Genomic DNA, 27,473 nt, shown 5'->3' on the forward strand with positions numbered 1-27,473 from the left:
TGGACTGCTGGGTTTGTTCAGGTGACAAAGCAGACCGGGTTGGGGAGTACGGACTAGTGTTCAAGTGCTCGGCGGGCAGTACTGTGAACTAGGAGATGACCAAAGTTATGGCTCAACTTAAATCTGCCACTGAGGGAACAGAGGCCTAAGGAGGATCAGTTCCCCAGGTAACCGGATTCTGACATACCGCGATTTGCCGGAATGGGTGCCGTGGGCAGGGGGACAGGGGCGCGTTTGGGTAAGGGGTTCAGAACTTGGAGTGTGACCTACCTGGGTTCGAACGGAGCTCTGCTACTCGGTGGCTGCGACACTCCCACACACGTCCCTTCGGACCCTCGGTTTCCTTCTCTGTCCGCCCGCGGCGGTGCGAGGCGTCGAAGCGCCGCTCTTCACACCTGCGGCGCGGCGCACAGGAAGCTCCGAGGCCGGAATGGGCGCCGCGTCGGCGCCCCGTCGGCGCCCCCTGTCGGCCCGCCGGGCTCTCCGCGCTCGCGGGCCCGCGCCCAACGCTCGGCTCGTGGGACGCCCGCGGCCGGATGTCCTGCGTCCGCACCCTCCTGGGTGTCCTGGCGGCCCTGGCGGCCTGTGGCGCCGTCGCCTTCCTCGGCTACTGTCTTTACTTCGACCGGAGGCGGCGTGGCGACCCCGCGTTCAAGCGCCGCCTGCGGGAAAGTGAGTGTACGGCGGCGCCGGGGAGGGCCGGGCCGGGCCGTGTCGGGCCAGGCGGGCGGCGGCGGGGCTGACCCGGCCCACGGGGTGAGACGGGGCGGCGGGGCGGCCTCCGTCGGAGGCCCGCGGGGCGCACGCCGGCGTCGGGACGGCTCCCGACCAGCACGTGGCACGTTGTGTTTGCAGAAAGAAGAGCCCAGCAGCAAAAGGCTGAGGGTCGGGGCGCCCAGGTGAAGTGCTTTAGAGACGCCGAGGTGGCGTTACAGTGAGTAACCTCTCGCCGATGCAGAGGCAGGCTCGGCCTCAGGGTCCCTGCTGCTCCCGGAGCAGCCATTGCCTGGCGCCTCTCTGCCTGCGCTCACCCCGCTCCGTTCAGCCTCGGCTTAGTTTCTGGTGTCCGCTTACGAAAGAAAGGGAAAGAAGGAAGGACCTTTTGGGGCCATGAAAAGGCAGCTAAGCAGTAAAAGGAGTGGAAAAGGCCTTCTTTTAGTATTAAAAAGAAGAAAGAGGAGCCTTTGCCCTTCCTGAGCCGCACCAGACTCTTAGAATGCCAGGCCCGGCGAAGGCCAGCTGGCGTTGCTGCACCCCTGACTTCAGTCCCACAGGGCCTTTGTTCTAGCGCAGAAGCCTAACGAATCCTCATTTTCTCCAAAACGGAATTTGATTCGTCGTTTTTAAAGATGATCACAATCATCTTGGCGACCGATCCAACTTCACGAATGCACATCAACTCTAAAGCAGAGAGTTCTTAGGTTCTTCTGTGAGTTTTCATTGTCAGCCAGTCATCGCGACGACTCTGCTTGAGGCCTTGTTCTAGGTCAGCAGTGGGGACCGAATATCCCCCATGTAACAGGAGCCCAGAGGGCTAGGGTGTCATTTTCAGGGCAGGATTATTATGGAGGTGTTCTACTTACCTATTGCTGCTTTAACCTTAGTGGCTTTAAACAGTATCTGTTTTGTTTCTGAATCTGCAATTTGAGCAGAGCTGGGTGGGGATAGCACCTTTCCGCTCTACTCAGCTTTAGCCAGGTTGACCCCAGGGCTAGGTGCTGGATCACCTGAAGACTCACTCCCTCATATGCTGGGCAGTTAAATGCTGGCTGTCCACTTAGCTGGGACTGTTGGACAGAACACCTACACTTGTCCTTTCCGTGTGGCATGATTTTCCTCACAGCATGTTGGCTGGGTTCCAAGGGGGACCAGGCAAGTGGATAATATATTTGTGTGTGTGTATACACACAGTTGACCCTTGAACAACACGGAGGTTGAGGCAACAACTTTTCCTCAGTCCAGAATCTGAGTATAACTTTATAGATGGCCCTCTGTATCTATGGTCCCAAATCTGACAATTCAACCATCCACAGATTATGTAGCAATTATGTAGTGCCTATTTATTGAAAAAAAAGAATCTGCATATAAGTGGACCCGGGTAGCCTCAAACCCATGTTGTTCAAAGATCAATTGGGTGTATGTATTTTTATATATACATATGAGAGAGAAAAAGTGGGAGAGTGTGCCAAGGGGTGCCACTTCTGCCCTGTTGAGGCCCACTCAGTTTCAAGGGGAGAAGAAATAGACTCCAGCTCTTAAAAGGGGAGGCAAGGCTCTGGGAGTGCATGTGCGCCTGCTGTGGCTGTTTTTGTAACATACAGTTATTCACAGAAGACTTTGGAAGAGAAGTGGCATTGAGCTGAGCTTGAAAAGATGTGTTAAATGTGGTTCCTAGTTTCGGGGAGATGAAATTCAGGATGAAGGGAACTGAATATACATAAACATGCAAAATGGGGGATCTGCCAGGCCTATTCAGTAAGTCAGTCTGACAAAGAAGTCACCGTGGGGGATGGTGGGAGGTAAGGTTGGAAGGCTAAGTAGGGGCGTGTGAGGGAAGGCTTTGAAGGCCAGGTTAAGGAATTCAAACTCAGTAGGGGAATTACTAAAGATTTCTGAGAGTTTTTTTAAAAAGAAGGAGAAAAAAACTTTTTAGATTAGATCAGGCAGGAGTTTGCTGGATGGATTGGAGGAAAAGAAGTTTTTGTAGTCATACAGGTGAGAGGTAATCAGTCCTGAACAGTGGTGTCGGTGGCAACTGGTGGTGGGAGATGTGAGCCAAACTGTCCAGAAAGAATAGACACTTCCTGCTGACCGATTAAAGGGTCATAGAGAGCAGGAGTCAGAGATTTTCGGAGTTTCACAATGGAGTCTCTTGGGAGAAAAAAGTTAAACTGACATAGTTAGGAAAGCAGGACGGAGCGTATCCACGGCTGGGCAGGAGAGGGCGATGCTTACCCTGGGGCAGAGCCTGGCATAGCCCAGATCGCTCTCCTTCGTTGCTCTCATTCGTGGTTACAGTTCCACTGTTTGTTTATGTGATTATTTGATTGATGCTTTCTACTTAATAGAATCTGCTCCGTGAGGGCAGACCTCATCTGTGTTTTTACTTTCCATTATCTCTCCAGTACCTGGAACAGTGTCTAGTACATTGTAGGTGCCCAGCAAATATTTTTGAATGCCTTTTATTGTAGACTGAGAGAAATAGCTTGTGCACAGGTACAGACCACAAAATTGCAATATCCAGAGTGTTGTGGCCAGAGAGATAGCTGAGTGGTGGCTTGGTGTCTTATCGTGGAGGGCTTTGAATGCCAAACTGGAAAGTTTTGATATTCTTCTGTTGTGGTGGATAACCAGTAATGATGACTTTATTTCAGAGAATGGACGCAATTATTATTATTTTTTTTGGAGGATGGGATGGAGGAGGGAAGTTGAAGAGAGGAAAACTAGTGGCAGTCCAGATGGGAAATAATGAAGATCTGAATTATTTCAAATGACAAAGAGGCAGAAGCAGGATTTTTCAAATGTTATTTAATATAATCCTTAAAACAACTGTATTCTTCAAATTTTATAGATGAATCAACTAAGACACAGAGAGATGTCTCTTCCCACCTCTTCTAGGATCTGTCTTCCTCCTCGCCCCAGGCCCTTTCTGTTTCCCAAAGTATGGTCTATGGTCAATCTGCACTAGATTTACCTGAAGTATTTGTTAAAATTTTGATTGTCTGACCCAAGCACCAGCCATTCTGATTTAGGGGATCAGGAGTAGCCCAGGGGTTATGGGGTCAGTGATTCTCAGACTTCAGAATTCATAAGCATCATCTGAGGAGCTTGTTAAAATGCAGATTCCTCAGCTCTCCTCATAGAGATTGATTTAGGAGGTCTGGGTGGAGCCCAAGAAGCTGCAGTTGTAATAGCTCCTTCTGCCCATTCTCTGTGAAACACTGCGCTCAGATTCTGCATAATCCCTCATCTCCCTGGAAGCTCCTTCCTGTCTCCATAAGTGATCTCCAGTATACCACTCTAGACCTGGGGCCCCACATTTCTCCTGCCTGCTGGACTCTGCGGCCTAGACACCCTACTGGCACCTCAGTTTAGTGTGTTTAGAAGTAAACTCATCCTTCCATCCCTTGCCACTGCTCCTCCTCTGTTCCCTTGTGATGCTGCTGCTATCGCTAGCCTCCCTGCTGTGACCCCAACTCATCTGGCTTAAATATCAGCCTCATCTTTCACAGTAGTCCCCAGTTCTTACTTGTCTATGCTCGGTCTCATATCCTATTCCCTTTCTGTTTCTATCGCTTCTACGTTACTTCAGGCTTTTGTTACCTTTTATCCAGGATGTTGTAATAATTTCCTAGCTTGTCTCCCTGACTGTTTTCTTATGTTATCAGTTTAAGTTCTTTTAGACTGTGGCTCTGGGTATGTAACGTTTTGCAGTAGCTCTCTACTCTGCGGATGAAAGACCAGTCCTCTTAGCTTGGCACCGTGGACTTCCACGGGTGCTTTCCGTATTGACAGGCCGATTTTCCTAAGGATTAGAAATAATATATAGATAGTCCTCAGTCCATAGCTGGCCTTCAATAATTGGTAATTATTATTGTTGCTGCATTCACTGTATCATAATCCAGCTCTGTAAGATCATTTGATATTTTCCCTGCAATTTTGTGTCACTTGTACTTTCTTTCTTTTTTTTGGGTACTCTTTGTTCATCAGACTTTCACTGAGCTTCTCCACATCTCATATGCCGTCTTTTCTGGGAAACTTTCCCAGTCTCCCAGCCAGATGCAATGTCTCTGTACTTTGAGCCCCAGAAGACATTGGACTTCATTGTTAATGTGTTCCTGATGTAACTGTACTTATCTTTTCCCCTGGTTAGACTCTGGGCTCCATGGGGATGAACACAGGGGTCTTGGTCTCCTTCCCCTTCAGCTCTCCCTAGAGTGTCCTGCTCTTGCTCACTAAGTATCTGTTGAATGAAACCTGTGGTTGCTACTGATCATCAGCACGTTTGCTGGTAAAAGCTTAAAATACGACCTCATCTGCAGGTTCATTCCATTTAAAAAAGAGAATTCTTGGGGAAAACAAACATACAACTCTCTGCATAGAAAAGACTGGGACTGAAGTGACTGCAGTGCAGTTGATACTTTGGGCTAGGGACTGCCCACTTTACCTTTAAAGACCAGCCCTTGGCACGGTACCAGTGATGATGCCATACTGTGAGTCTGGTCACCTTCATCCACCAGGGTGCAGCAAACCACAGCATCCTTCTCAGTATCACCAACTGCCCTGCCAACCCCCCACCATGGTCTCTGCTAAATCAATAAGCACTGTTAATACCCTAGGCAAGAAAATAGGTTTGCAACATATAAAGAAATTACACTAATTACAATGGGATTTCTCCTATGAGTACTTACAAAGCTGGGTAAAATATGGATGAAGTTATTAAAAGCATCTCAACCAAACTTGAATATGCCATTTTTTTGGGGGGGTTCAATTTTTTTATTATAAGATGAGGTAAATTTAAATTAGTCTTCTGACTTTATTTCTCAGAGTTGTTAAAAGGGCTAAATGACAATGTAACTCATGAAAATATATTGAAAAGTACAAAAGCTGAGGTAAAATAGTCATCAGGGTTCCAGGTTTTAAGGAATTAGAGTAACTGAAAAATAAAACTGGCTGGGCTGCAGCCTGAAAGATGATGTATGTGCTTGTTTAACAAGGTGTCATCTAGGAAGGCCGTCATATACGTGTGGTGACAAGTCACAGCCACTGTCCATCATGTATTTTTTATCTTTTGTGACCTGACATTATAACTCCATTTTAAGAAACTGTTTCAAATAATATAAAGAACAACTGCATTTGTCATACTTTGGATTTAGAGAACCAGGTTCAAGATGTGCTTTTTAAATAAAAGTTAAATAATTTTCACCAGTATCCATATGCCTTACATTCATTACTCACTGTTAAATATTCTGTGACTCTTAGTTGTGGGATCCAGCAAAGAATGAAAAATCGCAAGAACTTTTCCTGCAAGAGGTACGAATGGGAGAACTTTGGTTATCCAGAGGTAAGAATGTAAACATTCCTTTATGAAGAGTTATTTATGATGATTTATGTTTGAGAAATATTTATGGATTAGTATTTGTGTGTCAAATGTGTTAACCAACTTGCTTTAGTTAAACTGTCCCAGTGTTTTTACTTCATCACATTGTCTAGCTCCAGTGTGTTACAGGTAATGTTCAAGCTCACGTTGCCATCTTAGAAGTGGGCAGATGGAGATGCAAAGCCAAATACAAGAACACCTTGTTTGTTGTCAGATGAAATTCTAAGTGAATGAGTTTTCCAAATGACTAAACGTTGTATGAATCAAAACCTAAAAAAATTTTAACTGCTTTACAAAAATTTTCCTGCCTTAGAATATTCTTAATAAAATAATTACTTGTTTTTGATGATAAAATTATTATGAATGACCACTCTTGTACTGTGTCTAATGTAGCAATGCCTGTAGGGGTACCTTGCACTTAATGGCCAGGAGTTGTATTTTGAATGATAATTTATCCCTACCAAATTCCAGATTTGAGAAAACGTCACAATATTGTCAGGTAAAATGATAGACAGTGCAAGTATTTTACAAATATTGTATATAATAATCATGTCTTTATTCTGGTGTTAAACATTAGAAAGAAAAATAATGTTTTGAGGCTTCTTATATAAGGGATAAATGAGCATTACACCAATTTATGTGTCTTTTTTTTGAAGTGTTGAAAATTCCCTTGCATATCACAGTGCCTGTAGCTGTTTTTGCTTCTTTTTATTGTCTTTTTTGAAAACATTTTTTCAGTCTGCAATAAGAGAGTAGCATCCTCCAGAATTTATAAAAATGAAGAGAAAGTCGAAATCCTGGACAGTTCATAGTGATACCTAAGAACTTTACTTTAATCCAGTGGCTTAATGGTTTTGAGAAATGAAAAAGCCATTCAAAGGGATTGCACATTAATCATTACAATTTGAAATTTTAATACTTTATTCAGTACAATATTTTCTCTTAGGTAGTTTTATAAATGGACTAAAAGTATCTGTTAAGTATTAATGACACAATGAATAGTTAGGACTTAGATAATATAAACAGAAGTGATTTTACACAAGGTAATAAAGCATAAGTTTTAAGGACCTTCATTTGCATGGGCCTCCCTGAAGGTTCTGGGAAGGGTCTTGCCAATTTTGTATTTTATTGTATAAATTAATTAGCACTTTTAGGGTTATATAATTCTACTATATTTTACTTCTAATGCAGCTATCATTTTGGTTGCTTTTCTTTAAGTCCCGACCAAACCCCAAGCCAATTAAATAACAACCTCTGGAGTGGGACCCAGGTGTCAGTATTCTTTAAACCTCCCTAGGTTATTACAGTATACTGGTTGAGAACCAGTGTTTGGATGCAATCATTTTTAACCCAGAGTATCAGTTTCCTCTGCTCCTTTCTGCCACCACTCCTAATCAGCACTACTTTGTTGATGGTTATAGGACTATCTCAGTTGTGTTTATGTCTGTATAACCAGAGGGACTATACAGCCAAAAATTTTTATTGAAATCTGATTAGCCAATTTGATTGAATTTATTGTTTGATTGACTTAATCGACCAAGTTGATTATTGTTTTTGGGTCACATTAGCTCCATCAACTTGAGAGCAGGCACTATTATATCTTTTCCTTTTTCTTTAAAATGTTCGATACAAAGTTTATTTCCTACCTAGTTATGTTAAATATGTCAAAATTTCAACTCTGTTATTTCATAACACCTGAAGAGAGGCAGCACATAGTAGTCCCAGCGTTCAGAAAATTAGGTTCTATTACTAATTCTGGCATTAAATAGCTTTGAAACCTTATTTCATTTATCTTTGCCTCAGTTTCCTAAAACAAGGTAGTGAGACTAAGTGATTCCATGTTTTAACTTAAATAGAAATTCTGTGATTAGTTTCCACTCTTCACGAATTTTCATTCTACTTTACAGCCAATCATTCTAAAACTAATTTTAAAACCACTTAGAAATCAAAGTTCATAAATCTCTTTTCTTCCCCTGAATATGTAATTCATATTACACTAATCTTGTTTCAACTCTTTGATAATACAATCTATTTTTAAAAAGTCTCATTTAGCTAGAACATCAAGATGTTTCATCTGTTACATCAATTACACATGCAGAATTTAAAGATAACTTGTGTCAGTAACACCACACGACAGCCTTTTAAAAAAACTCAATACCTCCCTCTTGCATACCCAAATTGCAAAAAATGAACATTTCCAATGCAGGAATACAATCTGAAATAATAATCTGGGTCATAAAGTTACCGTATGGCAGCCTGACCACAGTGAATCTAATTGGCAGCTCAACATTTCCCCTTTATACACTTTACTCTTTTTGAGACTTGTTTAAATAGTCTTTAGTTTGATATGATTTTGTAGTTTTAATGTTGGTGCTTCCTTGGTAATCTGTAGAATGTATATTTTGAAGAGCTTTAAAATCTTGCTCTAAACTTACCAATCTGTTTCAGGAGAGCATCGAATGGGGGTTGAACATCTCAGCAATGCCCTTTTGGTGTGTGGGCAACCGCGGGAACTTCTGAAAGTTTTCAAACATACACTTCCTCCCAAGGTATTTGAGATGCTGTTGCACAGAATTCCCCGTATTTGCCAGGTAAGCATATAGTCAGTTATCTTTGTGAAACAAACACAATAAATAACCATGTTGGGCTTGATTACACAGAAATAGCAGTGTGTATGTGAATGGCCCAAAGTTTTAAATGAGTGAAATCTCTAAATTTTTGTTTGCTTTTCTTGCTGTAAGATGAAACAAGCTTATTCTTTCATGTTCCTTTGACTATAATGAATTTTATATTTTGTTGAATATTATACATGTTTCAACATTTCAACTTTAAAGATAGCATTGTTAACATTGTTTATCTTTGTACTTTCAAAGACATTAAAATTATTGACTGCAATGTCAACAGAGGCCTATAAGTTAAATGCTACTGTTAGTTAAATGACCTAATGGCTTAAAAATTAGATGTAATACAGAAAAATGTAAATTATCAAAGCAGAATAATACTTCTACTTTCCAATATGACAAAACATAGAAATCACTTCGGTAAATTTAAACATACAGGCTAGTTAGTGTTAAGTACAAGTTCATAAGAGTATCAAATAAAATCCATTCATAAGTCAATTTATTAATAGGTGTTAGTCCACTTGTACTTACCAAACTGCTGGGTGTACTTATGCATCAACTAGAATTTCCTGCAAATGCCTGAATTTGTTTTAAGATTCATTTTGTCATAAGACACAACTTTAACTTTGGTTTATTTTTTATTACACTGATCAGATGCAATGGCTGAGAATACACTGTATATTGTTAGCCTGACTTTGAATCATTCATGTTGGGTTCTCGGCTTTTGAACAAAACACAAAACAATATAGTCTCCCCTAAAGTGTAATAATCAACTCTTAAACATTCCCAGGGTAGTCTCAAATGGGGTGTTTCCTGAAGATACATGAAAATGTTGCTAGCATAAGAATATGTAGTGCCCACCCTGACACAAGAAGGGAGGCAAGAAAAGGATTGTGCATTGAAATGATTAGTAAGTAACTATTTTATGTATTTACCAGCAATTTGAGGCAGACATGAATGAACAGGAATACTTGGAGGATGATCCTGATTGAAAAACGTTTCAACGTATCCACAGTCCAGTCAGAATACTATGGTCCCACATAATATAACAACTGCTCAGTGATATTTCCACTTATCTTTCTCTTAGTAATAAAAAAATTTTTTCCATCTCATACATGATTGAACACATAATTTACTTTAAAATTAACAGTCACAATTGAAGAAACAATGTTTTATTTTTCTAATCAAGTGACCAAGCTGCTGAGTCTTAAGGTCTCAACAGATACTATATCTTATTATTTTCATTGAACAATGAGGCCTTGTATTTTAATTATTTCCAGTAAATAGCAATTTTGTTTCTCCAGTGGTTTCCATTTGCAAAACAGTCATGACAGATGGTTTAACATGGTGGCTACTGCTTTCAGGGGATTCTATCAGGGGAATCCTCATTTCCAGTGCAATAGCTATTGGCAATCTTTCATCAAAAGTCCATCCATCAGGAGTTCTCTATCGTGGTTGGCCAAGGAGTCCTGCTTTAGCAGCCAGGGCTTCATTCTGCTGAATATGATATTCCTGAAATCTCATGGATATTCGTTGAGTCATTTTTAAATATTTCTGTAAGCAATGTTCTGAACAGGTGATCTAGAAATAAAAAGATCCAAGAGGCAACCCCAAATATTAATTTTAAAAAAAAAATGCATGTGTTCTAAAAGATAACTAATGGGCACTTTTTTCTAAATATATCTGAGAATTAAATGGTATTAGTGAGTAGCAAGTGATCATAACTTTCAATTGTTAACTTTCATCCATTTACAAAAATATGTATTGAATGCTTACCAGTTTAGAGGCACTAGAAACAATGGTAAGTAAGTCCCTGCCTTCTGGACTAGATTTTCTGCGGGTATGTTTCAATATTAACTGAAGGCCCACATTCCCATCCCTTATTCTAATTGTTAAAATATAGGTCCAGTAGCAGGTTTGTTTCTTTTTATAAGAAACTCCATTCTCAACATTCTTAGTTTTCAACTTTTTATTAAGAAGACTACTATACTTAGCATCTCTCATGCTTCGTCATTTATTTAACGAGAACTTATTGATTGCTGGCTATATGTTGAGTTCTTGTTGTGAATATTTGTCAACATCTTCCACTGGAGGAAGTTTATGTCACTTTTAGCCAATATATAAATGTTTTGAAGAGGATATTAAAAAATTAATACTTCTAATAGGATTGGGTTTTCAGAGTCCACCTGTGCGATATGAGCCACTGAATTCAAGCTCTGCTTTTTCCATAATTAACCTGAGTTCTTAGGGTCAGATAGGAAAGCCATCTCAAGTTTCTCTAGCCCAGCCATCTTGACTGATTCTAATTATTAAGAACCTTTGATGGAACAAAATATTCAGCAAGTCTCAGGCATCTTCTCTAAAAAAGGCTGCCATAGGACAATGTGACCATCATTAAATTTGGCATTGTTAAACTCAATTCCATGGGCCCTGGCCTGCTTCTGTTCCTGAGCTAAGGAATATATAAAAGGTAGCCTAAATTCCTGTAATAACTAGGAACAAGCAAAAGGCATAGGGAAATCCCATTTATACTGTTTCTGACGAGCTTAGAGAATTTTTAGTGGGCAACGCTTTTCATACCTCTTCAGGTTTTACTTCTCTTGTTGTGAAGTCTTTAACACAGTCCAAAAAGCAGGTTTCTGTAAGTTTATTGTAGGTTCCAAGAAATTCCTTAAACTATAAACAAATCAGAAGGTTCTTTAATATTTGGTTTTTAAAACAAAGATGTTTTGAAAGTTTAGTTACTGATATATTTAGGCAAAATATCCTGTAATAACTTGAAATCAAAGGTTCTTTTGCTTAACTTAAATGGGTATAATATGATCTACAAAATATAGTCAGACTTTCTAGTTGAATATTTATTCTTTCCTGGATTAGCTTTAAAATAATCTGAAAAATAAATATGCTTCATATAATTTACTGTCTATTTTTGGAAATGAAATATAAACAGTTATTTTGTGAGATCACTGACCAACATGGTTGTATCCAGTAGTGCCTTAAATTTTTTTGCAAAATCTCTTTTCCTTAATTTTGATAACTTACCTGTTTTATCTGATCAGATTCTGGTATTTGTGCAGCCATATTCTTATGGTATGTGTATTAGTCACCTGAATTAAAAGTAAAAAGTTTGTCAGTCTGTATACAAATGTTTTTTGGCTAGCCAAAGAGTTAGGTAATCAAAGCAAGAATAGATTATGAAATAGAACCAAAACAAGTCTACCTAAAATTACCGTTCATATTTTATAAATCTCTAACTGCTTATATAATTATATGTCATCTCCTACCCCCCCAATCTCCCAGGTCATTAATGACGACAAAGAACCTTACAGTTTAGAATTAGGTTTTTTTTAAATGCCAGCTATGAGATCCAAAGGCCCTGTGTATCTCAACCTCCAGTTTTTAGACAGTTTGTTACCTTGCAAAGCCACATGTTAAAGCCTCATTCATAGTATGGTTTTATGGGAAACCAAGAGATCTCTGCTGTTTTCCTTTAAGAAATTAAGTTAACTATTCCATTAGTTGCTAATGTAACTTAGCCTGGTGCTACTCAAGATCCTTTTACTATCTCTATGTAAATAAAAAGGTTCTATTAATTTTTAAATGCCCTCCACTTATAAATCAACACTAATGAAAGATTCAGAGTTCTGAATCTAAAAGGAAGTTATAGGAGTTGTATGTTCTGCAGTTGAAAAGGGTAATCACAGAGACTTACCAGAAACTTCTGAACATGTGACAACTTGTGATCTAACTTGGGGGCAACAGGGAGTGAAGATAAGGAAGTCAAAGAGTCTTTCTAATTGACTGTTATTTTCATATATCCTTAATGGAGGACCCAGGCTTAGTTAATTCTGATACAAGAATGTATCATATTATTTACTTACTCTATCCTGGCTAGTTCTAAAGTGATGAATATCTCATATAAAAGATTTATATAAAACAAAACTGTTCAGAATATAAATTAAACAGTATATGTTAGGAAGAATAAATACCAATCATGTACACTGTAGACTAACAGAATTTCTATGCATTATATTTAGCTTTGAGTTTCCTGATAACCAACAGATAAAACTGGTTTGATAAACCCAGTTTTTAGTAAACTGGGTTTATCAAAAAAGATAAACTGGATGAGTATACCATTCTTATTAGCTCATCAAGTGAAAGGCATGCAATTTTCATGAAGCTTATATGAAGATTAAGTAGGCAATTCAAGCTTAGGCCAAAGTGTATACCTACTATCATGAAAAAAAATTAATTCATTTTGATTAACAAATACAATCAATGGTAATTCCATTTCAGCATTCCCAACCATGTATATACCTCCCCCTCTTTTGCATATTCTTCCCTCTTGTCCTTACCATATAAGTTCATGAGTATTACTGACATTTTCAAAAAGTTATGTTTTCCACATGCAAGGGAAAGCATCAGTTCTTTTCTATTTGCTATGCCAGTCTTATTCCAAAAGTCTAACTCTTTATATTTCAGAGAATCTGTGGTTTAGTAGTAACAGGATATAAACTATTTTTTCTCCTAAAGCTCTCCTATGTCTGCTACAAACAATGCAGTAGAGGTTTTAGGTTAGCCCAACGTTCAGGCATCAAGTGTTCCATAAACACTAAAAAGTTAACAAGAATGTTCTTACTCCCATTTTATGTCACAGCTTTATAAACAATATGTATATTTTAACCACATAAACTACCTGAAAAATACCAAGAATTAACTGCAGGTCACAATTTTTCAGGTATTGCTGTGACTGTCATCACTAATATGTTCCAGGGAAGAGACGTCCATAAGTTACTCTTAGCGCACTTAAATCATGAAACACTAATTCCGTACCCTCCAACTACTGAACTGCACACAAATCCAAACCTCATTATTACATCATATTAACATCAAACTTATTTGTAGTTTGAGATCTTAGCAGTTACCATTCTGCTAGGTAGATACTGGTAGATAATGGTAGATATTCATTCAGTAAACATTTATTGAATGTACCAAGTATTGTGCTAGTTGTTAAGCCAGCCATGCTTCTGAGGTAAGAGCCATCCTTATGGCTGCTATAAAATATCACTAACCAGTCAAAGAAACAGAGGATTTTGTAAGTATGTCATACAGTGAGGTTTAGGACTTGTGCTTCTGGGAAGATGGGGTAAATGTACTTTTCCCTACTCCTTTTACTAAGTACAACTCAAATCCTTGGACATTACACATGAAACAAACATAAGAGTCTAAAAAGTGGAGAGAAGAAAGTATATTAGCTAGGGCCCTTGGGACCTGAGAAACAACACAGTGGTGAATTCTCTCCTTTTTTGGGCTCTTACATCACTAAGTTGGAGCTGAAGAAATTGGCAATCTGCAAATGCAAGTGGAGGCAGTCAAAAAAAAGCTCCCTATCCCCCCTAGCCAAAAAGCTGCCCTCTCTAGCAAAGGGCTAGGAAAGCGGAAGCCCATAGAAAACTTAAAACAATAACTGCAGTACTCCAGGCAAACACAGAAAAAACTGTGGCCCTCATCCTCACCCACATCGGCATTAGCCAGGTAGACTTCCACCCTCACCAGGCTGTAATGAAACACTCCAACTCCCACACCAGAGTAGTGTCAGAGAAGCGTGACTGGGGAGCAGGGTCTTGACTTCTTGCTGGGCATTAGTAAGAACCCCTCCCCTAAGTGAGGGGAGCCTCTTCAACAAATGGTGCTGGAACAACTACATCCACAGGCAAAAACATTTAACCTCAAAGTCAGCCTTTCACTTTATATAAAAAATCTTTCAGCTTTAGGGCAAAGAGTTCTTAGACTTGACATCAAAAGCAAACTACATATCTGATAAAGAACTAATAACTAGACAGTATAAAGAAATCTGCAAAATTCAACAGCAAAAATACAAATAATCCAATTAGAAAATGGGCAACACTTCACCAAAAAGGATATACAATGGCAAATAGGCACATGAAAAGATGTTCAACATCATTAGCCATTAGGGAAACACAAATTAAAAGCACAATGATACACAGCATTACACACCTATCAGAATGGCTGAAAAAATAAGTTACAACACCAAATGCTGATGAAAATGAGGAAAAACTGGATCACTCAGATATTCCTAGGGGTAATATGAAATCATTTAGCCACTTTGGTAAACAGTTTGGCAGTATGTTAAAAAATAAATATACAGTTACCATATGACCCAGTAATTGCATTCCTGGGCGTTTATCAGAAATGAAAATTTATATTCACACAAAAACCTATACATGAATGTTTATAGAAACTTTATTTATAATAGTCAAAAACTCGAAGCAATCCACATGTTCTTCAACAGATGAATAGTTAAACTGGTACACACATACCAGAGAATACTATTCAGCAATAAAAAGGATGAGGTATTGATTGACGCCAGCCTGGAAGAATCTCTAAAGGATTATGCTGAGTGAAAAAAGCCAATCTCCAAAGGTTATATACTATATGACTCCATTTATATAATATTCTTAAAATGACAAAATTACAGAAATGGAGACGATAGTAGTGGTTGCCAGGGGTTAAGGAGCGGGCGGGGGAAGAGGAGAGTAGATGTTACTGTAGAAAGGCAACATGAGAGACTTGTGAAATGGAATTGTTCTGTATCTTCACTGTATCAATGTCAGTATGCTGGTTGTGATATTGTATATAGTTTTGTAAGATTTACTATTGTGGGAAGCTGGGTAAATGGCAGAAGGGAGCTCTGTTTTTTCTTACAATTGCATGTGAATCTACAATAATCTCAAAATAAAAAGTTTGAGGTTGTCCAGCTTTCTAATCCTTGCCAAAGAACAAGATACAGTCTCCAGTGTGGTAAATGTTAGAAAATGTTCAGAACTAGAAACCAGCCTGAAAAGATACAAGAACTGGTAAGATAACTTTTGTGGAAATAGGTGCTAAATGAAACCCTTGTTTTGTGGGAACTTAAAACAAGAATTAAAGGAACTTGGTTTACCAGCAGGCCTCTAGCTGAAAGCACAGAAGGTCATCCAAAGACCCTGAGCCTTCTGAACTGTAAAGCTATACAGTATAGTTGCTGTACTTCAGGAGGACGTGCAGCAGACTGGACTTTCTACAGGTGGCACCAGAGAAGAAAGATCTGATTTCCTTATTTACAAAACCTTAGAAATTTACAAGTTCACTAATTATAACGCCAAAATCTGTTTCTTTTCCCTATTCCTATCCTAGTATTTCTTCAGGCTAAAATTCATTTATAATATGACTTTTCAACCAGAGGTCAGAGAAGCAGAAAGTATGAAATCTTTAAATGCTGTGCAAGTCTCAGAGACTGGTAACACTGTGCTGACTCTGCCTCACTTCCCCCTTGGTATACAACTCAGTGATAAATGATGATTGTTATTGGGAAGTCTTTGACAGATACTGAGGAGGAGCACCTCCAAATGTTTCTATGAATTTTCTTGGTATTGTCTTTTAATATACAGTCCTTGACAGTATATCTCCTCTTTTAATGAAATAAAGTTTATCCTATTACTACAGTAATATAATCTGTTTCTTGAGAATTTGGAAAATAAAAAAGTAGTAGTCCTACTACTCAAAGATGACTGTGTTAACATTATGATTTTCTAGAATCATTCAACTGTATTTTATTTTTTAATATATCTTCCCAGACCTATAACTGAACTCAAGAAGTAACAGTCAGCAATCTTAAGTCTGCCTATATCTCCAAAGCTCTTCTCTGTAGTCACCAATATCAAGATTATGGTATACCTAACTGTAGGCAATTCTTTCTAGAAAATATGGGAGATAACTGAGTGAATAAATGATTTTCAAATTTCAATTTGCTAGTTTGGGTCTTCGGAGTCTCTCAGCTTTCTATTTTGCAGTTATTTAATTCTAGTTTTGCTGATTGACAAAGTTCAACAGCCACACAAACCATCTGATAGAACAGGTAGAAGCAATGCGGCTGCCCTTTTGTTTGGTCCTAATTTTCAGATACCACAAGCAAATGTCTGTTATTGTAGAGGCAAATATCCGATTTACCTTCTTGTTATATCCCTGAAACCTGAAGAAGGAGGGAAGGATAGAGAGTTCTAGAATCTCTGTCCTACAAAATATATCATAAACCCAGGGAACTTAAGAGTAAAAAGAGATATTAGTCAAGCTCAAACCTTTTCTGATGCATGAGTTTCCTTTCTGTTCTGGAAAAGTAGTTGTCCAACCTTTGCTTGAATGTCTCCAGTTGAGGCCTGATTTCTCACCTGAAAAATGAGAGGATTACAATGTAACTTTTCAGGCCCCTTCAAGTTCTAAGTTTATTCGATGAAATCTAAACTTCTGCTGGCTAAATTTTCTGAAAAGCCTTCTCCTTTTCAATAAGAGAAATTAGTTTCCTCAGTCGATTCTGAGGTTACAGTTCTTTAGCATATGTGTTATATGTATTTAAAAATACTTGATATCCTTATCTTTCCAGGTAGTATGTATGTACAGGTGAACACACAAGGTCAAACAATTCCCAGAAACTTGAGTATTAAAAAAAAAAACAACAAAACAAACCTAACTAACCAGGGTATGATGGGGGAGATAACCTTCTACTTAGTTTTTAGAATCATATGCACATTTATACCAAGTCTAGAGTCAATTCTAATTCTTTTCAAACTTAGTTTATAGTAAGTGATTCATCTTATGTCCTCAGCCACTATCACTATAATTGATTCTGGTCTCAGCATGATTGGTTCAGGTTATTTGTAATCTTGTGATTCAGGCAAGGATCACAGATAGATGATAAAACTACTGGGTAATGGGTTATTGGAAAACAGGATGTGTCCATGGTCTCGATGCATCTCCACAGGTTACTTATTATATAAAGAAAACTGTACCTTTACATTGGGAAGATCTGTCAGTCACCACCTTAACCAGTGTGGTATCTTTGTGGTATTCTTGCCAAAAATGTTTGATGTGACTCTAGTCATGAGGGAATAATTATGGCCATCCACAATGTGGGACAATTTGTAAGACAACTATACTGGTCTTTTCAAAAAGTTAAAGGGAAAAAAAAAGTTAAAGGAAAGGGGTAGAAAGGCCTGTTCTAGATTATGAGACTAAAAAGTCATGACAACTAAACACAATTATAAACTTTGATTGGATCTTGAATGGAAAAAAAACCCATTTTTGTTAAAAATAAAGACATTTTTGGGACAATTGGAGAACTCTGAATGTTCTTAGGTGTGATAATCATTTTGTGGTTATGTAATAGTATGTTCTTAAGGAGATACATCCTGAAGAAATCAGGATTAAAGATCATGATGTCTGCAACTTGTAAATGGTTCAGCAAAAAAAACCCTACATATATCTTATGTGTATATTTAGAGATGAGAGTGAGAGAAGTAAAAATGTTAACAACAAAAATAAATAAAAGATAACAATCTTGTGAGCCATATTTTTTGTTCCAGGGCTATACATTCTTTATTTGATATGTCAGATGTCTAAATTGGTATGAACTAACTAGTTAGATTGATAATAAAATAGGATTCCACTATATGTCCCTTTACTTTAGACTGTTTGCAGCAGATTTAGGAAGCTATGCCCCATTAACTGGCAACCCTAACTTATTATTAATCAGAGCAGAAAATAATTTTGAAAGATTACTGCACACTTGGTTTAAAGGATGACTTCAAGATCTAGAGGATGAGCTATAAGCACTGAACTAGAAGAGGGCAAGACTACTTGGGTTTTAACCTTAGCTTGGATAGTAAAGGGGTTGTAAGATCCAAAGTAAGTCATTTATTCAAGTCCCTTTAATGAGTTTCTATGCCTATGCGTACACCTTAGAGAGTAGGGGGGAAAGGTCACTTTTTCTTTCACATCTAAGTTTCACCTAGAAAATAAGGGAGTTAAATCATCTCCACTGTCTCTTACAGCTCCGACACTGTCATATCATTAATTTACATACACTATAAAACAGTGAACAAACGGGTACTAAATGATAATGAAGGAAATGTAACTGAAATAATTACAGAAACGCATCAAGGCAGAATAAAAGGCTATCCAAAGTTGAGCCCTTAAGGTCCCCTTTAATTCTAGGATTTCTTCTGTCAAAGTAGACAGCTGAGATGTAAAAATAAAATTTGTTATTTAACTTTTACATCAGATTCCATTTTTTTGCTTTGATTAATCTTTTAAAAAGCTTTTAGTAATGCGTAAAGGGAAACGGTTAAGTAACGCACCCTCGAAAATTAGCAGATCAGATAAGGTGTGCTGGCCCTGGTATTCTCTGTACAGAGAATTTTTCAGTTAAAGGAGGGTGTCCTGCCTATCAGCTCAAGGTCACGGCGTGGATTCCTTGCAGTCTAACTCAGTGTCTCAAAACAAGACCCTGACTCCCCATGCCCGGGTTGAACGTGGCTCAGAGCCTCGAATTACGACCCTCCCCCAGTGACACGGTTTCGAGGCAGGTCCCAAGTCAGTTCTGGGAACGCGTTCCCCGGCCCGCAGCCCCCCATAACCCCAAGTACCCGCGGCGGCCTCCTTCAGAGACAGAGACCCCTGCCACCTTTCCGAGGCATAGTTTGCCGCCCCCGCCTGGGAACCCGGGATTCTGCGGGCAGAGAAAAGAGACCATACTTAAGCATAGGCTCTCGCATCCGACACCAGTACGAGGCTAGGTGGGGCTGCGCTGCCAGTCGAGTCTGGGGGCGGAGGGTCAGGGTCAGGTTGAGCGCCGCAGCCGCTGGATGAAAGAGAACACGTGGGAATGGCGAGATGGCAAATAGCTCTTATACGTCTCGACGCCGATTCGTTATAAAGCCGGGAACTCTAGAGGAAAAAGCCGATATCATAAGAGAATTCTAAAAATCCCTCGAGAATTAATTTTTGTGATTATCTGCTTAGACAAAACTCTCTATTTCTGACTTCCTTGCCAACATTCACCCGAATCTGTCGAAACTCTTCGTAAAACTAATTTACTTAATCTTACGTCTCTAACGGTCTTCAGGTGCTACATTGTAAATAGTCCCTAATAAATAAGAGCGGTATTACCAGCTAACTCTGGAGCTCTGCAACTCTTCGATGAGACTTTCGGGTGTTAGTCAATGTTTAAATTTTGTGGGGCAATGTATTCCTTGAAAAACGACAACGACAACAAATTCACAGCCGTGTTAAGCCTTTTACGTTGGGAGTTCGTTTCCACCCGGACAGGGATGGAAGAGCACCAGAGAGAATCTGGCTTTTTGGTTGGGTGTTTTGGACGCTTTTCCTGTTGCGCATGCGTATTGTGTGTCAAGGGCGGGTTTAAAGGGGAGTGGGTGTTGACCCGCGGGCAACTGAAGTTGTTGTCGGCTGGGACTTGTGACTGCTCGGTTGCCGAGCGGCCGGGAGACGCACAGGAGTGAATTTAGGTGTCCGAGGGTTGCTTCTGGAGGAAGAGAGCTCTTAAGGTTCCTTTGCGGGTGATTTTTTTAAAAAAAATAGCATTTTAGTTTTACATGTTTCACTCCCTCTTCTCAAATTTTAACCCCGCCTCCACATCTGGTTGCTTTTACCCTACTATCTCTCAGGTTGGGGTGGGGGTGCCCTGTGTTACTACTTTTTTTATCGCTTATGCGGTCATTCTCTTGTTATCCTCTTTCAGATTGATTGGCACGATGCATTAATAGAGTGACTGGGATTGTTGGGTAAATGTGTTCTAGTCCTCTCTTATCCTGGGTTAGATCCTAAATTGAAATGTCTAGCTTTGTGGATAGTCTGTTTAGACATTGTTTTATGTAAAAGTTGATGACTGCATGTTTCAAAATCACTTGAAATTCACGTTTTCTTTATCATACTCCCTTACTTCCCCACCCCCCGCTCCCCAACCCTCAAAGTCCTCAAAGCGGTGAAAATTTTGTTCTGAAGCTTTATGGACCCAGAAGAAAATTCTATTCAGAACTGTCGGACTAGTTTTGTTACCAGTAATATGAAAGGCTCTGAGTTTAGCCCGGAAAAGAAAAAAAAGGTTAAAATACCAGCGAGGAGGCTTCGTGAGGTAGTTTCTCCAAATCAAGGAGATAATTTGGCTTTGCTGAAAGATGAGCTGTCCTGTGTTCCTCCAGCGTTGTCTGCAAATAAACGTCTTTCTGTTAGAACGGGAAAGAACTTGAACGGAACGTTGCACGGTATGTGATTGCAAATAGTTTTGAACCAGTTTTCACGTCTGTAAGTCTTTAGTCTTTATTTTCCTTTTTTTTTTTTTTGTATTTCAAGATTTAGAGGATTTTTAATGTTTAAATTCCTAAGCATAAGATATGTCTAGTTTGTACAGGAGTTTGAAAAGTGACCCCATTCCCTGGGAAAATGGCCAGGCACATTCTACATTGAATAATATTAAGTAGATGGAATGAATAAAACATTTCCTTCTTTGTTTTTTCTTTGTATGGTTTTTGCACACTATTCTTGTTCACATCTGTGGTGGGCACACTTAACCAGTGTGATATGTGCTAACTTTTCACCAGTAGAGATTTTTACCTTCTGTTTGGATAGTGCTGTCCAGTTTGGCATAGTAGAAAAATCACAACTTCTGCCTTTAGATCGTTTCCATGTTACAATTCACTTAACCTGTCTGGAGCTTCCTGAAAATGAAGATAACATATGCTCTACCCACTTCACTGATAATCAAATTAATGAATATATGTGCAAAAATAAAAAAAATCAATTAAACAAAAAAAAGCTTTTATAATGCTGCTTTTTGGGAGTACAGCATAACATAGGCCTGCTGTTGAATCAGGCTTTTGTACCCATAGTATGTCCAGTATAAAGATTTTATTTTATAATATTTTATTCTTAGCTCACTTGACTGTCAGTTCTGACCCCTTATTTTTCAAAATATCCGGTGTAAAAATCTTCATCAGGAATATTTAGTTACCTTTTAAGGTTTTTGCATGAAGAGTGGCATCCAATTTAGGTCTTGAATTAATAGAGTTTATAGTTCTTGAATCATGCCTGTAGAGTTTCTAAAGGTAACATTTCTGATTTGAAAAATCACTAAAATTGATTCCTTTATTTTGTTAGGTTCATCAGACTTAACTTCTGCTACAAATTATCAGCAGCCTCCATTAGAAAATCCCGCTGTGTCTGAAAGTGTAAGCAAAAGAATTCTTAATTATGATCATGTTAAAATTTTAAGTGTTGTCAAATAATGTTTTTAAATTGTGTTTGATTAGCAATAGGCTTGTTTTTATTTAAATTTCACTTACGAAAGACATGTTATTACAAGAAGGAAGGGTATAGGTCAATCGTAGAATGTGTGTTTAGCATGCATGAGGTCCTGGGTTCAATTCCCAGTATTTTCATTTAAGTAAATAAATAAATAAATAAGCCTAATTACGCACTCCCCTCAAAAATAAAAATAAAAAAGAAGAAAAGGAATGTTTTTATATGCTATGATTTTGGCTTGAAGTGTTTGAGACTTTTAAAACAAACAAAAAAAACCTTCCATAGGATCAAAAATACTCATTAGTAAGATAATTACCAGCAAGAGAAACATTATAATTGAAGAGAAGCTCATCAAAGGAAAAGGCATCCTAGACCAGAGACTTGACATACTGTTAGGTGATGGTAAAGGAGCTGTAACAAAAGTGAGGTGTCAATTTTATATCACTCAAACTGTTGTGAATTCTTTTTTTTAAACTTTTTTTTTTATTGAGTTACAGTCATTTTACAATGTTGTGTCAAATTCCAGTGTAGAGCACAATTTTTCAATTATACATGAACATACGTATATTCATTGTCACATTTTTTTTCGCTGTGAGCTACCACAGATCTTGTATATATTTCCCTGTGCTATACAGTATAATCTTGTTCATCTATTCTACATATGCCTGTCAGTATCTATAAATTTTGAACTCCCAGTCTGTCCCTTCCCACCCCTCTCCCCCTTGGCAACCACAAGTCAAAGTGTTGTGAATTCTTTTGGGTGCTTTTGATTTTTTTGAAGAATCTTTAAGAAATAATAACATGAAATTCTTAATATTTTTTATTTATAATGCTGAAAAATTTTTATTGTAAATATCATATTCTGGTCATGCAGTCTGATTAGACATTGACCACTAGTTACAATGTTGGCTTATGTATTGTTAGTTTAACAAGTAAACAAGAATAATATTGAAACTATTTACTTATGAACTTTGTCAAAAAAGCACAAAAAAATTTATGATTATGTGCTGCAGTTGGTCCCTGAATACATGCCTAGCCTTTGGGTTGGTGTTTTTTGTTTCTTTTTTGAGCAGGCCTTATCTAATTATCAATGGTATCTGCATTCCATTATCGAAATGATTTCCCAGATGATCTTTGGAAGATCATCAGGCAAGAGTTAATTAGATTTAATATGGGCTCACAGCTTATTTTGTGTAGTTTTGCCTAATATAAAATATGCCTGCAAAGCAAACATAGCTTATTATCATAGCTCGTCTTACTGTGAATACAAACTGCAATCTCTTTGCATTATGTTTTTATTTCATAAATGAGTGCTAAGATTGCAGTGTGTATTAATGAAACCATGCTATTCAGTGAGAAAACTAAAGGAGTCTGTGCCTAGTATGTTCACATTTTTAAGCTTATTTGTGTTTGGTCCTGTTCATACCTATTTCTCTCTACTACCTTTTCCTATTAGGGGCAAATCCTTATGCATGTTCAGAAAGAAAACAAAAACTTTAAAAAAAATTTCACTGGAGAAAATACAAAGGAAAAAGGAAAAAAGAAATTAACTAAAATCAACAACTGTAAACATTTGAGTATTTTTCTGTATATATGCATTTTATAAAGTAGGACTATACTGCTTTATATCTAAGTAGTAAGATTATCTTTACATGCCATTCATTTTTTTCCCTAGAAACATTTAATAAGTTTATAGAATTTCAGTGTATGTATTGACTATAGTTTGTTTATATTCCTGTCATTTAACACTAAGTTTTCCCGTCCTCCAATTTTTGATAATACATACAGCCAGGAGATGAACGTTCTGGTATATATCCCAGGGCCTTAGATTAGTTTCTACATTTACCATTATTAGAGAAAGGATTGCACACATTTTTTGCAATCTTTCTAAACTGCCTCCAGAAATACTGTATTAATATAAGTTCTCTGGAATTCATGAAAGTATTTCCCCTCATCTTTACTTATACAGAGCATTATAATTAAGCAAAAAAAAAAACTTTGCCATTTTGATAGATAAATAAGGCATCTCATTGTTTTACTTTGTATTTTTTTTTTATTACTAGTGAAGGGAAGATTTTTTTCATGTATATTGTTACCTGTATTTATTCTTTTGTGAATTACATATTTATGTGCTATGCTTTTTAAAATAATGATTTAGCAGGGAAAAATGTATGTCTAAGGAAGGTGACTCAATATAGAATGAACCTAGTATTTGAAAAGTTGTGATGTCTTAGAACTGAATAGTATCTTAGAGATGAAGTCTAGGGTTATACATGTGCGCAGAAAGGTATTTGCTAGTAGATGTCAGTTATACAGAGAAGTCTTCTGAGAGCACATATGGCTCAGTGATAAGGAATACTGTGATTAATTTGTGATGTTGTGCCGTGCATCCTTACATACTTCATTCCACTCATAGTGAATCACATTTTCACATTTAAATATAGCCGCCGAATGTTACATGAGTTGCTCTGCTGGAAGTAGCAAATCAGGATTTGAATTTCAAGGCCACAGTTGTTTGCTTGTTCATTTACCCATTCATTCACTTGTCTGACAGCTCATTACTCATTCACTCAACAAATCTTTGAGTGGCTTCAAGTTACCTAAGCATTGTGTTGGTGCTGGGAGTTAAGTATATAAAACACACAGTCCTGTCCTCCTGGAACACAGTAGTCACATAGCTAGTAAATGGTACTTGATAAATAGTAAATCATAAAGTTTATTTCATTTCTTCCTTTCATATCCTAAAGGATTTTTCTAAAGATGTTGCAGTGCAAAGGTTGCCTTTGGATAAAACGGAGGAGAGTAACAGACAAAAAGGTAAAAGTATAGATTTGATTTTTTTGTATGTGGTAAAATATACATAACATAAAATTTACCATTTTTACCATTTTTAGCATACAGTGCTGTGGCATTAGATACATTCACGTTGTGCAGCCATCATCACCATCCATCTCCAGAACTTTTCATCTTCCTCAACTGAGTCTCTGTATTCTCAAATACTAACTCCTTTCCCTTCTCCCACCATTCTACTTTGTATCTCTATAAACTCCACTATACCTTCTCTGTATGGAATCATACAGTATTCGTCCTTTTGTGATTGACTTATTTCACATAGCATGTCTGCATGATTCATCTATGTTGTAATGTGTCAGAACTTCCTTGGTAAGGATAGAATTTTAGATTTTTAGATGTTCATTGATTTTTTTTTAGATATTCATTAAATAGCCTTATAGTTTATTCTTATTATTTTCATTTTAAATTAATTTTTTCTTCCAAATTTAGCTACTAATGGAAATCTCTAATGTCCAGAAAACAGTTTATAATGATTAAGGTAATTTTATTATTGCCAATCTGTTGAATAGGTTTGGTATTAGATATCTGTTTACAAATGCTGAATTCAAGTTTTGAATAGTCTTTGGTAAGAGAATAGATTTAAAATATGCTTTGAAAAAATTTATTTCATGACATTTTAAAATTAGTTGGTTTTATTTTCATCTAAGAGTTTGAACAAATGTCCCCAGTTTGGCCCCAGAATTTTTTTCCTGCAGAATAGGGACTGTTATGACTATTATTACTCAGTCACTTAATTTGTTCCTTGCCTTTTTTTAATTGAGAAATCATATTGCTGAATTCCCAAACATTTTTCTTTAATTAAAAAGTTTTTCTTTGAATAGCTTAACAAAATTTAATGAATTTTCAGGTGTCTAAAGTATATTTTTGTGTCTTGATTTTGCAGCAAATGACATATTTATTTCTCAGTACACCATGGGACAGAAAGATGCTCTAAGAGCAGTTTTAAAGCAAAAGTAAGTTTCATTTACAGAAAATAGATGGGCCATTTCTTGTGTTTCAATATGGTTCTGTAAAATCAGCTTTATATATACTCTGGAGCTGGCAAAAACTTTCTTTTTAATATGTGAAATATGTACTGTGTGGTTAATCTGTATAAAGCATTTTTCATAGTGCTGAGCACATGTAAAATACTCAGTGGCTGTTAACAATTCTTATAGAAGAGGTACTGTTCTCAGCACTTTATATGCATTAATTTATTTAATTCTCTCAAAGTCCAGTGAAATAGATTCCATTACCAACCCAATTTTACTGAACCCCCATTTTATATATGAGGAACCTGAGGCACAGAGAAACTGATTTTTCCCAAGCCATTTCCAAAGCCTGGATTCAAACCCAGGCAGTCTGTCTTTAGAGCTTGCTCTTCTAGTCACTTCATTATACTACTTACAGCAGTGGTCAAGTAGTTCCAGGTATACGATACTTACTATTTACTGTCAAAGGACATTTACACTTTTTCTGGTTACGATTTGAAAAAGGGACAGGCTTAGCATCTGGATGAAGTGAAGGGAAACCACGGCTACTTTATCTAAATGCTCCCTCCCAACTTTATCTTAAATACCAATGAAATACAAAACCAACTTCAGAAACAGCAGCATGATAAACATGAAAGAATACATCACTGGAGGCTTTTTTTTTTTTCTCATTAGTGGGGATGGAATGAGATACATATTCTTAGGCTAAATGTATTCTGCTGCTGAACCAGAGCAGTGTGGGCTTAGAAAAGAGGAACATTTTTACTTACTTTTGAACTCTCATTTTATTCATAAAGGAAATTTTATATTACTTTTGTAAAATGGAAAGTCAATTTTTTGAATAATACAATTAAATAAACAACTCTTAAAATAAAGTTTATTCTTTTTTCACCTGTAGTTATCTATGGTGTATGTATTATACTCTAGGAAACACTGGACTAACAAAAATAAATACTGCCTGTAAGCCACGAGAGTGTGATCTGAGCCAGCCAGTTTCACAACTGGTTGTTTGACATAATCATGTTTTTCCTTTTTACATTTGATCAGCCTACAATTCCCAACATGTGATATGGTGGTTAGGAGGGGAATTTGGGTGGTAAATTGTATCCTGGGGTTTATATAAGAAATCTAAGAAAAGGCAGAAGTATGGACATGAAGGGTGGTGCAGTTTCTCAAATTCTATACTTGAACTAAAAATTGCAGATTACATCTGACTCATTTGGACGGAAAGTGATTACCACTTCCAACCAGCTGACCCCCAGTAGAAGTGGCTGCTTGCAGCCACAACAGGGACATTATCAACTTGCCTTCAAGTCAGAACTCTCTGAACTGAAATCTCTCAAACTTCCCAGAACTCTCAGACTGGAGAGGGTGAGGTTGTTCATAAAGAAGTGGAGAGGTATCTGTGAACACTACTCTTCTTACCCGTTGACTGTAGAACCCTTCCTGTTTCAGGATGAATGAAAAGAATTAAAAAGCAAAACAACTATAAGGGCCTTCTGAGAAGGTAATTGCAATGTAGAGAATAATAAATGAATCAGAACTATGAAAATGACTCTCAAGTTGTTAAAAGAAAGTCTGATTATGTCTCAGGATACAGATTTTACTGTAGTCAGTGTCACTTGATTTTTTTTTTTTTTTGAGAATGGTAGATAGAATCTGGCAAAGTGATTCTAAAATTTATATGGAAGGACACACAGCTGGGAATATATATATGTACTTTTAAGACTACATATGGAATACACATGGTTGAGTATAGCTAATTTTGGAAAA

The 27,473-nt window shown here is 37.7% G+C and overlaps 3 protein-coding genes and 1 long non-coding RNA gene across 18 annotated transcripts in view; 2 read left to right on the top strand and 2 right to left on the bottom strand.

Annotated features, from left to right (window-relative positions):
- Positions 1–498, bottom strand: part of LOC140696941 (uncharacterized) — a 56,193-nt gene extending 55,695 nt beyond the window's left edge. The window contains exon 1 of the long non-coding RNA XR_012073645.1: positions 271–498. This is a non-coding gene — a long non-coding RNA (uncharacterized lncRNA). The remainder of the gene's footprint in view (positions 1–270) is intronic.
- TOMM20L (translocase of outer mitochondrial membrane 20 like) lies at positions 486–18,832 on the top strand. 5 transcript variants are annotated; one of them, XM_072963144.1, is made up of 6 exons: positions 486–672; positions 856–899; positions 5,983–6,064; positions 8,549–8,691; positions 15,486–15,599; positions 15,689–18,832. In XM_072963144.1, exons 1-5 carry the CDS (start codon positions 537–539, stop codon positions 15,552–15,554), a joined length of 474 nt encoding a protein of 157 aa, XP_072819245.1. In that variant the 5' UTR covers positions 486–536; the 3' UTR covers positions 15,555–15,599; positions 15,689–18,832. The 5 variants fall into 5 exon arrangements, with proteins under 5 accessions (XP_072819245.1, XP_072819246.1, XP_072819244.1 ...); XM_072963145.1 differs by having other exon boundaries at positions 15,692–18,832; XM_072963143.1 differs by lacking the exon at positions 15,689–18,832 and having other exon boundaries at positions 487–672; positions 15,486–15,685.
- TIMM9 (translocase of inner mitochondrial membrane 9) lies at positions 9,347–20,806 on the bottom strand. Of its 3 annotated transcripts, none has more exons than XM_072963148.1 (6): positions 20,691–20,806; positions 19,312–19,503; positions 16,860–16,949; positions 11,764–11,828; positions 11,302–11,397; positions 9,347–10,302 (listed from the first exon to the last, which is right to left on the bottom strand). In XM_072963148.1, the coding sequence occupies exons 4-6, from the start codon at positions 11,800–11,802 to the stop codon at positions 10,168–10,170; spliced, it is 270 nt and encodes an 89-aa protein (XP_072819249.1). In that variant the 5' UTR covers positions 11,803–11,828; positions 16,860–16,949; positions 19,312–19,503; positions 20,691–20,806; the 3' UTR covers positions 9,347–10,167. The 3 variants fall into 3 exon arrangements, with proteins under 3 accessions (XP_072819249.1, XP_015091018.1, XP_072819250.1); XM_015235532.3 differs by lacking the exon at positions 20,691–20,806 and adding an exon at positions 19,726–19,938; XM_072963149.1 differs by lacking the exon at positions 20,691–20,806 and adding an exon at positions 19,726–19,938 and having other exon boundaries at positions 19,203–19,503.
- The window catches only part of KIAA0586 (KIAA0586 ortholog), a 94,001-nt gene continuing 86,514 nt past the window's right edge, over positions 19,987–27,473 (top strand). For 5 of the 9 annotated variants that reach the window (XM_072963122.1, XM_031679088.2, XM_072963123.1 and 2 more), the window contains exons 1-4: positions 20,550–20,840; positions 21,733–21,803; positions 24,624–24,693; positions 25,613–25,682. In XM_072963122.1, coding sequence (XP_072819223.1) covers positions 20,585–20,840; positions 21,733–21,803; positions 24,624–24,693; positions 25,613–25,682 — 467 coding nt within the window. In that variant the 5' untranslated portion in view covers positions 20,550–20,584. Of the gene's footprint in view, positions 20,841–21,732; positions 21,804–24,623; positions 24,694–25,612; positions 25,683–27,473 lie in introns of those variants that run through there. The other 4 variants (XM_031679086.2, XM_072963121.1, XM_015235531.3 and 1 more) reach the window with 4 other exon arrangements.

This window comes from Vicugna pacos, chromosome 6, assembly GCF_048564905.1.
Source record: "Vicugna pacos chromosome 6, VicPac4, whole genome shotgun sequence".
In the NCBI taxonomy this organism is placed as follows: domain Eukaryota; kingdom Metazoa; phylum Chordata; class Mammalia; order Artiodactyla; family Camelidae; genus Vicugna; species Vicugna pacos.